Source organism: Sesamum indicum, linkage group LG2 (assembly GCF_026168435.1).
Source record: "Sesamum indicum cultivar Baizhima isolate 11 linkage group LG2, ASM2616843v1, whole genome shotgun sequence".
Lineage (NCBI taxonomy): Eukaryota > Viridiplantae > Streptophyta > Magnoliopsida > Lamiales > Pedaliaceae > Sesamum > Sesamum indicum.
This window is the reverse complement of record NC_142658.1, coordinates 14729050-14742774: the sequence shown is the minus strand read 5'-3', so window position 1 is coordinate 14742774 and position 13725 is coordinate 14729050. Positions and strand designations below refer to the sequence as shown.

General features: G+C 37.3%; 1 protein-coding gene across 1 annotated transcript; it reads left to right on the top strand.

The window, feature by feature from the left end:
• The first annotated feature begins 7202 nt into the window (after positions 1 to 7202).
• Positions 7203 to 12604, top strand: LOC105155706 (Galactose mutarotase-like superfamily protein). The gene is made up of 9 exons (XM_011071626.3): positions 7203 to 7515; positions 8107 to 8181; positions 9475 to 9531; positions 9624 to 9784; positions 9870 to 10010; positions 10333 to 10435; positions 10531 to 10630; positions 11099 to 11344; positions 12201 to 12604. Exons 1-8 carry the CDS (start codon positions 7444 to 7446, stop codon positions 11311 to 11313), a joined length of 924 nt encoding a protein of 307 aa, XP_011069928.3. The 5' UTR covers positions 7203 to 7443; the 3' UTR covers positions 11314 to 11344; positions 12201 to 12604.
• Positions 12605 to 13725: the final 1121 nt, after the last annotated feature.

The window sequence follows — 13725 nt, the reverse complement described above, 5'->3', positions numbered from 1 at the left end:
TACGGGAATTTGAGTTTGACTTATTAGACAACTCTTTAATAGATGGATCCCATCCTATTATACCATATTAATATTTTATAAAATAATTTGAAAACTACTTTGATCTTGGATTCATATCAGTGTCTTCACAGAGTTGGAAAATTGTCTAAAATTAGTTTTTTAATAAAAATTAGTGTAAATTATAATGGGGTTCACTTGAAATTTATCATAATTAAAGATATATCTCCCTATTGTTTGAAAAATTACAAATATCTTCTGAAATTAATGATTTTCTAACAAATAATCCTCCGGGGCTGTCATGAGCATGAATTTATTAGACGATTGTTAATACATGCGAGTATTTATGATTTTTCAAATAATGATGGAACAATTATAATTATAATAAATTTTTAAGGAATATTTGTTAGACGATTATCATTGTGAAGAAATATTTATAATTTTTTAAATATTATGACTGTATTCCTGACAATTCTCGCATGAACCTCTTGGTTCACATGGGTCTCTATATGATTTTCTTAAAGTTGTTCTTGGGGAATGAGAATTGCATGAGTAATTTCCACAAAATATTACTACCTTTTTCTTATTTCCTTAATTTCTTAAAAGTTATTCTTTCTCCATTATTATATATATATATATATATATATTTTTTTTTTTTAAGAAGAAGCGAGGATATTTATTAAGAACCAAAGTTATATCAGGAATGAATAAACACAAATAAAGCACTAAAACTCAAAATGCCAAAGCAGCAATCCTAGGCGAGGTAAGGTTAATGAGACAGAAGAAGATCTCGTATCCTCTCCCTTGAAGACTTGATGAAGCCGTCTGCTGTGGAGCACTGATTCTGCAGTGATGGATGAGTGGCCTTCGGATATCATCCTATTCCTTGCACTCCATAGAAGCCAACAGATGATGAATAGTAGGCTAAAGACATCCTTGCCCAATTGCTGCCTCAGCAAACGAAGCCAATTCTCTACTTCCCCTTGGAACTTGTTGGGTATATCGCCAGTAGTGGCCCGAAAAAAAGGAAAGTCTAATCAACTATTACAAGAATGATTGGTTACGAAAATCTTTATAGTACAGACCAATATATAGGAATATTAAGAAAATAATATAGACCAAGAATAACAGAATATATATATATATATATCTATTTACAGATCTATATGTATATAATGCAGTAATGGATAAGAGGTTGGCTCAGGGAGCCAGATCCGGAGACGGAAGCCCACGGCCATAAAAAAACAGGCAACCTCTCATGGTTTCTTAGAACCCAAATAACTACAAAGGTCAGTCCATAGAGGAAAACTCACAACACTTCATATTCCACTCAGGAATGAGTTCATAAAGAACCTTTTTAATCAAAGCAAAAGAGAAGAAGGAGAAGAGGATGTCGTAATTGGTTATTCTCATCCAAAAATCTCTTGAGGTATTTATATAGATAGGGTTTAGAGATCAAAGAGAGGGACATTGATTATCAAAGAGAGAGAGAGAGATGAAGGAGAAGAAATCGAGAAGAGAGAGAGATAGGAAATCGGCAGATAGAGAGAGGGAAAGAACCAGTGAAGGAAATGAGGGGAAGGGTACATGAATTAGGGTTAGGATTCAAAATAAGGAGATAGAAATATAAGACAAATCGAGTCGGGTAAATGGGCCGAGTGGAGAGAGCGGGCTGAGCCAGTAAGTGGACCGAAGATTTGAAGTGGGCTAAGCCATCCATGTGAGAGGATTGGGCAACTTTGGGTTTGGGCTTGCTAATAAGGTCATGAATCATATTTTATAACAAAATTGAGAGACAATTGACCACAGAATCAAAACGAGAGTCCAAACCTGTCTGGAGAAGGGGTAGCGTAGGAGAGTGTGTTCCATATGTTCCACTTCAGATAAGCACATCGGACAACCCCCCATCACCTTCACTTCTTGCCGTAGAAAATTCACCGATGTAGGTCAAGCATGTTCCACAACATTTCTTGAACATCTAAGTGAGTTGTCCGATCTTGTAATGATCCTCCACAACTGCTTGGCGAGCATAGCGTGGTTGAAAGCCTTAAGAGCTCTGAAACCCAACCCACCGTCATGTTTTGTGTGGCATACCTTCCTCCAAGCAACCAAATGAATCTTCCTCGGTTCCCATTATTCCAAAAAAAAATCAGCCATCATGCTCTTAATCTCACGAAGGAGCATGTCGGGAATTCAAAAAACGCTCATCACACAGGAAGGAATAGCTTGGACTACAGCTTTGAGAACGCCCGCCCACCCTGCCTGGGATAGGAACTTGGTGCGCCAGTGTTGCATTTTATCCCAAACTTGATTTTTTATGTGTTCGAACACCACTCGCTTAGACCGGCTAATAACTGTGGGGAGACCTAAATATTTCCCATATCTGTCCACTACCGTAACCCTTACCACCCTTCCAAGTTCCTCACATGAATTCTTGGGTACATTTGTTGAAGAGCACGCTTCACCTCATCATGCGTGAAAGGTAAAAGGAGTGTGTCATTCATCTCCAAACTCACTTTAAGTTTCAATCGCATTGAGTGTCTCATCTATCACATGAGGGCTAGGGTTAGATGACTAAAACAGTGAATCAAAGTGCTTCGTGATCACCCTGTGAATATCCTGCATATTAGTATGCTTATTGCTCTGATAATCTATAATGGTGGAAATGGAATTCTTGCGATACCGGCTTGAAGCTTTGTGATGGAAAAAAAATTGTGTTACGATCCCCTTTTTTAAGCCATTGAGTTTTACCCCGTTCTTTGCATAGTAATTCCTCCCTCTCCCTAAGCTCCTGCATCTCATGTCGAATTGTTGTTGTTTGCTTTTGAGACTCATCCGTAATAGGGTATGCACGAAGATGGATGATATCTTCCTCAAGAGACCATATCCGTCGCCGCACGTTTCCAACACTATTTTCATCCCATTGTAACGAACCCACATGACATTGCTGAATTTTCTGCTGGAGAACTAAGATGGCCGATCCTTGGGAAGCAGACCCCAATGCAACCAAACAACCTCCTCAAACTCCTCCGATTGTAACCATATAGCTTCGAAACGAAAATATTTCTATTTATGCTCAATGTGCTGGTCGCGTACAGTTTCTACCAGAATAGCCAAGTGATCAGAGTGAGAACTCAGAATAGTCCAGACAATAGCTCCCAAAAACAGATCCGCCCACGCGGCCGAAGCAACAGCCCTATCCTATCTTGCCCGCACTGTATGGAGGTTCTTCCCTATGATTGCACTAGGTGAACTGCGATCCCTTGCTACCAAGATCAACGAGATTGCATAATTCCAAACATCTCCTAAAATCATTGAGCTGCCATTGAGGCCGTCTGCTCATGCCACCTTTTTTTTTTTTTTTTTTTTTTCTGATGTGTATCTCATTAAAATCCCCAGCCACTAATCACGTCGCACCGAAAACTTACTGAGTTTCACAAGTAGAGCTCACGTCTCCTTGCGCTTTGTCGTCTCTGGGTGCCCATAGAAACCCGTGAACCGCCATTCGTCCCACTGTTATTTATTACAGTCACATCAATATGGAAGGAAGAAAGGGTTGGAGCTGTAAATTAATAACGTTGTTGCCAGAGCAAACATAAACCTCCTAACTTCCCTTTGGCATGTACACCTATACTAAACATACCAAAGCGGCCTCGAAGATTAATAATTCTCCTATATTGGCACTTAGTCTCGGAGATAAAGACCAAGTCAGGGTGAAACTGCTTGGTCCATGTCTCAAGTGAACGAACTGTCCACGAGGACCCCAACCCCTTTCAGTTCCAGCATAGGATTTTCATGGTTGCTGGCATTCGCTAATGCGATATTAGAATCCTCATCAACCAACTGGAATCATCGCTTACTCTCATGTGCCCCCTCATTAGCCTCTATGAAAACAATACTCGGACCTCACTTATGACTATTAGAGTGCGATGGACCTCTACCTTTCCTCGGTCTCCCACAGCAAGAGGTGGGTTTAAGCTTAATTCCAGTAGCTGCAAAAGTAAGGGGGATATCCGTCAAGTCCACATCACACAAGACCAACTTATCGGCAGTGTAATCAAATAAAAACACCGGGTCCACTGATTTGAGTCAAGAATCGCACTGATCGAGTCCTGCCAGTCAAGTCGTGTCAGCCTCTAAACTTGCTTTTGAGGATAGAATTAGATCTATTAGCATCATATTGTTTCCCATCTGATTTCTTCTATACTCCTGCACACGCTGGGCACAAGTGGCCATCTCTTTCACAACAGTATGCCCATAATCCGGTTCCTTCGACGTTGCATCCTCATCCCTCGCAAGATTACTGTGATGGGGCCTTAAGATTAGGTGGGGTGATACTACCACTGCATGACCTAAATTTGCCAAAGATCGCTTGACCTTCCTTGTTGTCCCGTTGTTGAGACGCCATCGACCGAGGGCCCTCCTAAACCCGTGTCATGCTATCTTACAATACATGACTTTTTGTAGGGATCAGTTCACGCAGCCAAAGCCTACAAGGAAGATGCTCTCCTGAGTCCACGAGACCCTCTTGAAATTGCTCTTCACAGTATTTGGCGATATGTCCTAGTGTTGCACAAAGGTAGCAGAAACTAGGGAGCCTCTCTTAAGTGAAGTGAATCATGTGTTCCTCACCCAATATAGTTATGATCTTTAGCACTCTTTTGAGTGGCTTATTCACCTGTAGTCCTACTTGGATACGAAGAGAGGCACCCCAAGAACATCCTGTATCATCTATCTCCAAACCACACCCCAACTTATTACCGATGAAAGTAGGCACCCCTAGCTTCATGCGGCTCAGTGGTAAATCTTGAACGTGAAAATAAAAATCACAACACGTGCATGGGGTTTTCGTCTACCCGTATGCCATTCAATATGAGGACGTGTTAGTCAAAGCTCCATGGGCAGCTCTTAAGCGCTCGATCTCGATCAATGATATGGTTGAATTTGAACAGAGTCGGCCTTCTCGCAGCTGCTTGATCTCCACCCCTTTGACAACATTAAGCATCCCTTGGATCGCAGCGCAAAAACCATTAAAATTATATGAGTGACTCGATAGAAGCCTGCCAACTAAACATAAGTGGAAAGATCTGGTATCCAAGTTACACAGGCCATCAGGCACAACCATCCCTTCCTCGTCATCATACGGAGTCGGATACTACTACTGAACCGCCCTAGATAAGCCGTCGTTACCCTATTCTCCACGTGATAAGTGAGACAGATAGCACCACCAGACCGACAGACTGCCAACAGATGAACAACTAACTAACTACCTCCACGCCCAACTTGACTTCCCATACCCAGACACAATGCCCCCAGACGCTGCGGATTTGGGACTGAAGACATAAACAAGGAATCAAAATAAATCAGAAAACACACTAGACTAAAACAGAGTAGAAAAGAAAACACAGAAAAGAGTAACCTAGAACAAATAGAAGAGAAACGATAACAGATATGCAAGAAAATGAGTGGTACTATAACAAAAAAATAGTAACTCTAGAAAGTACAAAATTGGATGAGGGAAAGTGGAGCCTCGAAGCACACGCTAGTAAAGTCTCGTATCATGTGGAATTGCAGCAAAGCTTCTCCCACCACGGTAGCAACGACCAACGAAATTCACCGACAGACGCAATCCTACGAGAACAAGTCTCTCATGAAGAGAGAAGCAATACTTCCATGCAGAGAGGATACACTTCAAAAATATTCTTCTCCATTATAACAATCAATATATCAACTATCAAATTTTTAATAATAATTTATTTCAAATAAACAAATTTTAAGAAAACCTTCTGTACAGGTTATCCAATACTTATTGTATTCATTGGAACATGAAAAATTCTAGGCTATTATTGGAATTAGGTGAAAATTATTTTCTTGATATGTAAAAAGTTAAGATAATTTCAATTTTGATCACTATTTGGGTCAAGACAACAACCACTACTATGTGTCAAGACATGCATCCGAAACGATAGGCCACTTACAGAGGTACTTATATATTACCCATCAATAAAATATACGTATTGAAAAAGAAAAATCGAATTTATAATCCTGTAATTGAAAGTGATTCGTTCTTATCAATTGAGTCAACAAATATTGACGTGAGGAGAAAATTGCTTATAATAAAGAAAGATGAGTTTGGTATTACTTATAAAATAATAAAAATTACTTTAAATATCAAACTATATTTAATAATAGAATATTCCACATTCATAATTTAATAATGGGTGGCTGTTAGGTATGAATAACTATTACAGCCTGTATAGTATAAATGGATGAATTTTACATAATTGAAATAAAGTTGGAAACTTGGACCACCATTCAAAGAAATAATTACTTCAAATTATGTTAAGTAGTTCTCAATTATTATTATTATTTTTTTAAGATAAAACATTCAAACCCAATATTACGTACTAATAGTTATAGGATACTCGATCTATATATTACAATTACATTCTTTATTTATAAGCAAAATTTACATAAATAATTCTTAAAATCATTAACACCTCTCAAGTGGTGTAGCTGTAATATAAAAGACAAAAAATACTGTGTAGTTTGGCATAACTAAAGAGGGTGTCCATTTAATTTATCTTAAACTAAAATGCAACCAATGGAGTTATTCACTTATTCCAACTGATAAGAATCGGAAAAACAAATAAATAACGGGAGACGTAAAAAAGGTGCTGTCCCTTAATATATAACTAGTATATGCATCATATTTAAATGTGTGCGCAAAACTAAATTTAAATTTTAAAAAGTAATCATCTTTTTAAAAAAATATTTTAATTAGATAAATCTAAAATAGAAAAAAATTATGAAAAATTGTTGGGAAAAAATTAAATTAGATTTCAGGATAAGAGGAGTTGTAATGTCGATTCAACCATTGATAATTTATACTATTATAATAAAGGGGGTAATTAGACACAAAGCGATGATTTTGACATATTATGTCAATTTTTTATGATTTTAAAAATAACGTACCATTATGAGATAATTAATTTATTTAATTTAAATAAATTATATTAATTTAATTATTCAATTAATATAATTTTTATATATTAATTTTATTTATAATATATTTTAAAATATAAAAAATTATTTATTATATACATGTTGGGACGTGAGGCTGATTTGAAGAGAACAAAACAAAGTGGTATATTTATGTTGGTTAAGAAAAATAGATAAGTGAAAATAGTCGCTTTCCATAAATGAGTCTGGGTCGCGCTAAACCGCAACCCCACACTCTCTCTCAAAAAAGCGAAAGAGCGAAAAAGAAATACAAAACTAAAATTGCCTCTGCGGTTACATAATTGCTTCACTAAGCAAGGCTTCGAAGAGAAATTGAGAGGTACATACTCCAAAACACACGCAGAGTGCTTTTTCGAGGAGTCGATCAGTTCGGCGGAAGCGACGGCGACGGTGGCGGCGGAGGCGGCGAGCGAGAAGGCTCCGATGGAGATTTGCAAGGGAATCAACGGACTCGAGAAGGTTATCCTCCGTGACGTCCGCGGTAGCTCTGTTGAGGTAGTATTGTTCACTTACTTTATTGTGTGGTGCTGCTTTTTCGGTCTCTTTTATGTCTTGTTCGTGAAGTTGTGAAGTAGAAGTGGAAATGGATTGATCTCGATTTAATAACTTTTGATCTGCGCTTTTAGTAGAATGTGATGATTGATTGTTCGTTTGTTTTGGATTTTGGATGTGTATGAGCTCCTTACCGGCATGTCGTACGGTGTGCTCTAGTGCTTGTACAATGACATATTTGGGGGAACAATGTGATGTGACAGGGGTTTTACTGAATAATGTGGAATTTCATGCAGTTCAGTGCTATTTGTCATGTAAATATCTACTTAAGGTTATGTTGCATGTATCTGATTGCTTGAGATGATGTGTTCATAGGAAAAGCATATCTGGTAGGTTTCATTTGTCGTATATCTATCTAAACTGAAGTTGCTTGCATAACTTGAGCTGCTTATACTAATATATCTTGTCGCCTCAGCATCTTGTTGATTTAGTAAGTTCCATTTGAGAAGGTATTTTTATATCTTGTCAATTATTTTTTTGTATTGTGTGATTTGCTGTTTAAGATTAGCTCTTTTCACTTTATCTCCTTTATAGATCTACTTGTATGGTGCTCAAGTGACATCATGGAAGAATGAGCACAGGGAAGAATTGCTTTTTGTCAGTAGCAAGGTATTTCTTTGACTTGTTGATGGCTTCATATTATTTCCTGGTTGCCCTTTGGCAAAACTTATGCACTTTGGTTTTTGTGTAATTGTGTAAGATTGTGCTAATTATTCCTAACAGAGCATACAAGTGACCAAAGTAAGAGCTTGTCAAGAGATGATCTATATATGCTAATTGTAAAATGAGTGTGTTTACAATGTTTCCTTAATGAGAGCATGTCAAGAGATCACTACTAGAAATCATAACAGAGCATGTCTGCACTTTTGTCCTGATTCAGTTGGATTATTCCCACTTAGTAGCACGTGCTAGTATTGCTGCAGAAGTGGGTGACTGGTTGTGAACATGTTTCGCCATTTTGAATGAGTCTCTTCCCTGAACTGCCCACTTGCGGAAGAATGGCTTCTTATGTCCAGAAGTAGACCTTATTCTAAGATGTGTCTGTTGTGGCCCATTGCGTTAAGATGGATTTCAATGTCTTAACTTAGGCAGGTTGACCATAATGGGAACAAAGAGGTGCTCTTTTCGATTGCTTGGAACAATGGCAGAAAAACCACACTACTTATTTGTCTTCTTCTCCACTAAGTTTTCTATCACCTATTCTTTGCTACACTTCCTATTGCTGGTATAAAGGTGATTGGTGGTTTAGGAAGAACAAAGGAATACACGTAAGACTTCTTTTATGTACATTTTATTGAAGCTGATATAATAATTAACTTAAAGCTTCAGATGTACTGCCAATTATAAGTTGGAGGTTGAATGTGAGCTTTTGAGAAACTAGAGTGCAGAGGTCAGGTCACTGAATTACTTATGCAAGAAGTAGTCCTCTTTTATTGTTCAGATCTGGTCCTATCTCTGGCTCAAGATATTCCTAATCATAATCTTCTGTTCTGGATGGATGTCTCTTCTTAATTTCTTTGCTTGCCTTTTGGTCCACTAAACATCAGAAATTGGCTCATATAACCAATGAATTAACTACAAATGTAGAAACTACTTATTAGTGGCATTGTTTTTCCGAATGTTTTTGGGATGGATAAGGAATTAATTCAATGGTTCAGGACTCAAGGCAAAGGTTAAACTGGCATCTACCTTATCCTGTCCGGCTATAAACACGCTGAGTTTTTTCAATTGAATTTCTTTGATGTATTTTTTTCAGGTTAATTGTCAGGAATTTTGTGCTATTCTTCCCTTTGTTAGTTAATTTTAATCTGTTGAAATTGAATGCTTACCTAGTCTCAGATGAGTCATGCCATGTTATGACGTATACATAGTCTCTTGATGGACATTGTTTTCATTCCTCAGGCCATTTTCAAACCTCCAAAGCCAATTCGTGGAGGCATCCCTATTTGCTTCCCCCAGGTCTGTGTTTCTCAACTTTGCTTCTTATGACACTCCACTTGCCTTGTCTTAATCAGGGTCCTGACAAGGAAAAAGCTGCTCTGTAATTTCAGTTCTCAAACCATGGATCTCTTGAGGCCCATGGATTTGCTAGAAACAGGTTTTGGAGCATTGACCCATCTCCACCTCCATTTCCAACCAATTCCTCCAATAAGACATTTGTAGATTTGATTCTGAAGCCCACTGAAGAGGACATGAAAATCTGGCCTCACAGGTGACAGGCTAGAAGACTTCTTGTATTGGTGGGACACTTACTCCTTGAATAGCCTTTTAATTTCTTCTTTGGTGTTCTTCTGTAGCTTTGAGTTCCGCCTGCGAGTAACTTTGGGACCTGCCGGAGATCTGATGTTAACTTCTCGTATCAGAAACACCAACACCGATGGAAAGCCTTTCTCGTTTACATTTGCTTATCACACCTATTTCTCTGTTTCTGATATCAGGTACTTAATAAGTGGAAGGACCTTTATTCTTTTATGTGTATGTGTTTGTTTCCTGATAGCTATGAAAGCTCTAATTCAACGTCTTCCTGATAAGAAAGTCATTGGCACAGTATTTGCTAGCAATCAAAGCTCTAATTCAACTTTGCCCTCGTTAGAAAGTCATTTGATCATGTTGAGATTTTCAAACTCATTGTGTTGGCACAATATTCCAGGATTATATTTCTGTTTTATGAATGAATGTTCAACCATGCTGGATAATGTTATAAATATCACTTATTATGGACTTCTTCACTACATCCAAATGATGGAATTGCTTGTTCAGTGAAGTACGGGTTGAAGGATTGGAGACACTGGATTATCTTGATAATCTGCAGAACAAACAGCGATTTACTGAACAAGGGGATGCAATCACCTTCGAGTCAGAAGTAAGTTCAGTAGTTCAATGCTGCTTTAACCTGCTTATTGATTCCGTACTGGCTGACATCCTTGGCTGGTTACTACTTGATTTGTTGTTTATTAGGTGGATAAGATATATCTCAGCACGCCTACAAAGATTGCAATTCTGGACCACGAAAAGAAGCGAACATTTGTCATTCGTAAAGATGGTCTTCCTGATGCCGGTAATGTTAATGATATCCAATTGTATGTTCTTCGACTGCATTTTTATGAATATTTGATACAGCAAGGTTTTTGTGAGAACTCTGCTTTGTTTCATCAACAGTATTGTGGCTTTTTTTTATGCTGGTAAGGTTTTCTCTGCCATTTGACAATAGTGTTAATATGGGTCTGAACACAGTGAATTCCTAGATGCAAAAGAAACTGTAGGAATGCAGTTTCATGTTCATGATGTCGAGGATTTTAGTTTGGTGTCTGGCCTTGTGGCTAAAGATTTACTTCATTTGAATTTTCTAAGATAATAGCAGATCACTTGCATTGTCATTATGAGAAGGAATATGCAGACGTAGCTACCTGTGCTTAGGACACTGCTTTTTTCATTCTTGTTAACTAGGCTATTTCTCTGTCTTCAATGTTGTTTCTTCAATTTGGAGCTTGCAGTATTTTATCAAAGTTCTGTATTGTATTTGTAGTTGTCTGGAATCCTTGGGATAAGAAGGCAAAGGCAATGGCTGATTTTGGAGATGATGAATATAAGCATATGCTGTGCGTTGAGGCAGCTGCTGTGGAAAAACCTATCACTTTGAAGCCTGGTGAAGAGTGGAGAGGAAGGCAGGAACTTTCAGCTGTGCCTTCAAGTTACTGTAGCGGCCAGCTTGATCCTCAGAGAGTCCTCCAAGGCAGCTAGCTTCAGATATGCTTACCTTTATGATGTACAGGTACTTCTCCGCACTGACTTTTAACCTCTATTTTTCTTTAAATATGATGTAAAGTCATACCAGTTACTGATGGAAAATCTTTATGGATCAGCCACGTTATGTTTTGTATTATGAAGCTCCTGAACTGCCTATTATAGAGAGGAAAAAGAGGATAAAGACCCACATCCTTCTAATGTCACTTTACTCTTTCCCCCCCAGACTCTAGGATAGGCATGCTTGCACTTTAGTCATATTCAGTTTTATCTGTTACTTCAAGAACATTTCTTTATATTCAGATAAATCTGTTCAACAGTGGTTTTTTTCATACAAAATACTTGTCAGACTCAAACTTCTCTAGTGAAAATATATAAGGATTTTACTTCTTATGTTTTTTATCTGAGTAGGCATATATATGAGTTTATGGAACTTTCGATTTCCAATCTGTTTCAAAGGTAACTAAAAATTTAACTTGTTTTTTTTGTTGTTGTTTGGTACTCATGTTGTTTGCTTTAAGAAAATTTATTGTGTTGAAGACCTATCTTTTGCGAAGTTGCTGCTTTAATACTCGAAAAGTTGGTCTTTTCTACGGTTTCCTGTTAGGTGTGTTCTTAATGAAATTATAAAGATGCAATAACATGCTTTTTGTCTGTTTTGTGGCCAGTATGATTATGTATATCTATTTTCTCTTGTGCTGCTTGTTGATTTCCTGTGGGAATCTATTTTAAGATGTGGAGAAATGGGTATATATTCTGCTTACATAAATTACTTGCTGCTCTTCACTTCCGTCAATTCGATTACCTCAGAAAAATGCTGTTACGTGCTGAGTTCACATTCCGTTCAATTAATCTCATACTTCTCACTCTTCACATTGGTTCAGGTGGTCGACTACAATATTGGGAGGTGTAAGGCTTGGCATCAATATCCGTTACAAGACCTCTTTTACCGTCTTGTCCTTAATAGCGTAATCTTTCTTTTATTACCTGGATGAAATGGGGCTGTTTTAGCATATACTTACCAAATAACGTTTGCTTGCTCTAGTTGGGCATGGGACAATATGTATCAATTGTAATGAAGAAGCCTAGGTATGATGCTAGATGGTTTTTGAGTCTCAAACTGATTCTTCCCTGAAGTTATTATTGAAGGGAGTCATGACCCATGACTGATGGCTCATACCTAAACTTGGTTCAACTATGAATCAGGTGTTCACTGAACATGTACCAAATCATCTTTTTCGACATATATATTCACTTCAAACTCAAGTGGTCATTGATCCGTTTGTCATCTGAGTTGGTCATCTCTATTTCTTTGGATGGACGATCCGAGTACTTGCTTCAGTGGGCGGGTTAAGTCAGCCCAGAACTATTTTAAAATGGGCCAATCCGAGATTGGGACCACTGGCTCCCATGGGCTAAGGACCATGTGGACTGGTCTTGGGCTTGGATGAGTCTAGCGGTTCAAGTTGTTGAATGGGCTGAGTTGAGTTTGCTGGCCTCTTACTATTTATTTTTGGATAATACACTTATCATTTCTTGAGGTTGGAGTAATTGTATGTAGCTCCGGTGGTTTTTAAAAATTACATTTGGTACTCATAATATTTATTTTTACTAAATAGACAAAATTTATCAAATTTGTTCATATTTATCTTTGATTGATTTATTACTGATTTAGGTCAAATATTTTTTTTTGGATCAAGCTATCCTTATATATCTTTACACGATAATGCATGTGGAAAGTATATTTTCATCCTTATAAAAGTATTTTGGTTAAAAAAATTTATTTAATTTGAAATATGTGAGTAATAAGTCAGTTGGGATATGTTTTGTTGAACTTTGTTGCTAATATCGATAAATTTTGTGAATTTTGATTAACTAATGGATTTATTTGTTAGATAGAAATAAAGTTAGAGGGTGTTAGATGTAATTTGCAAATCATAAGGAGTTTATGTGTAACTACACCTAATTTTATAGAAAGGTAGTGTAATTATCCCTTTATTTTTTTTGGTTGAGAAATGATATATGTTTCTCTTTTAAGCTTGATTTTTATCTTTATTTAATATTTGTCTTGATTCTTAAAAATAAAATTAATCTTTGTTCTTGATTGTTAACAATTATAGTTGAAAAAAAAAAAAAATTTAGGCTGAGGCGCAGATATCTCGCTCTCTTTAATGAGATTCAAGTCCACAACAGTAAAATTATCACTAGTCCAGCAGTATCACTCTTGACTTGTCACATCTAGTATACAACAGCCCGACAACATCATATGATTCTCACTCACTTTGGATAAGTAGTAGAGTCCAAAGTTTCACAAAAAAAAAACACCTTCCGCTAATTAGTATAACTCTCTCTTGTAGAATAATTGCGTGTAGTATATGTGTATATCAAGATAAGTAGAACGGTATCCCT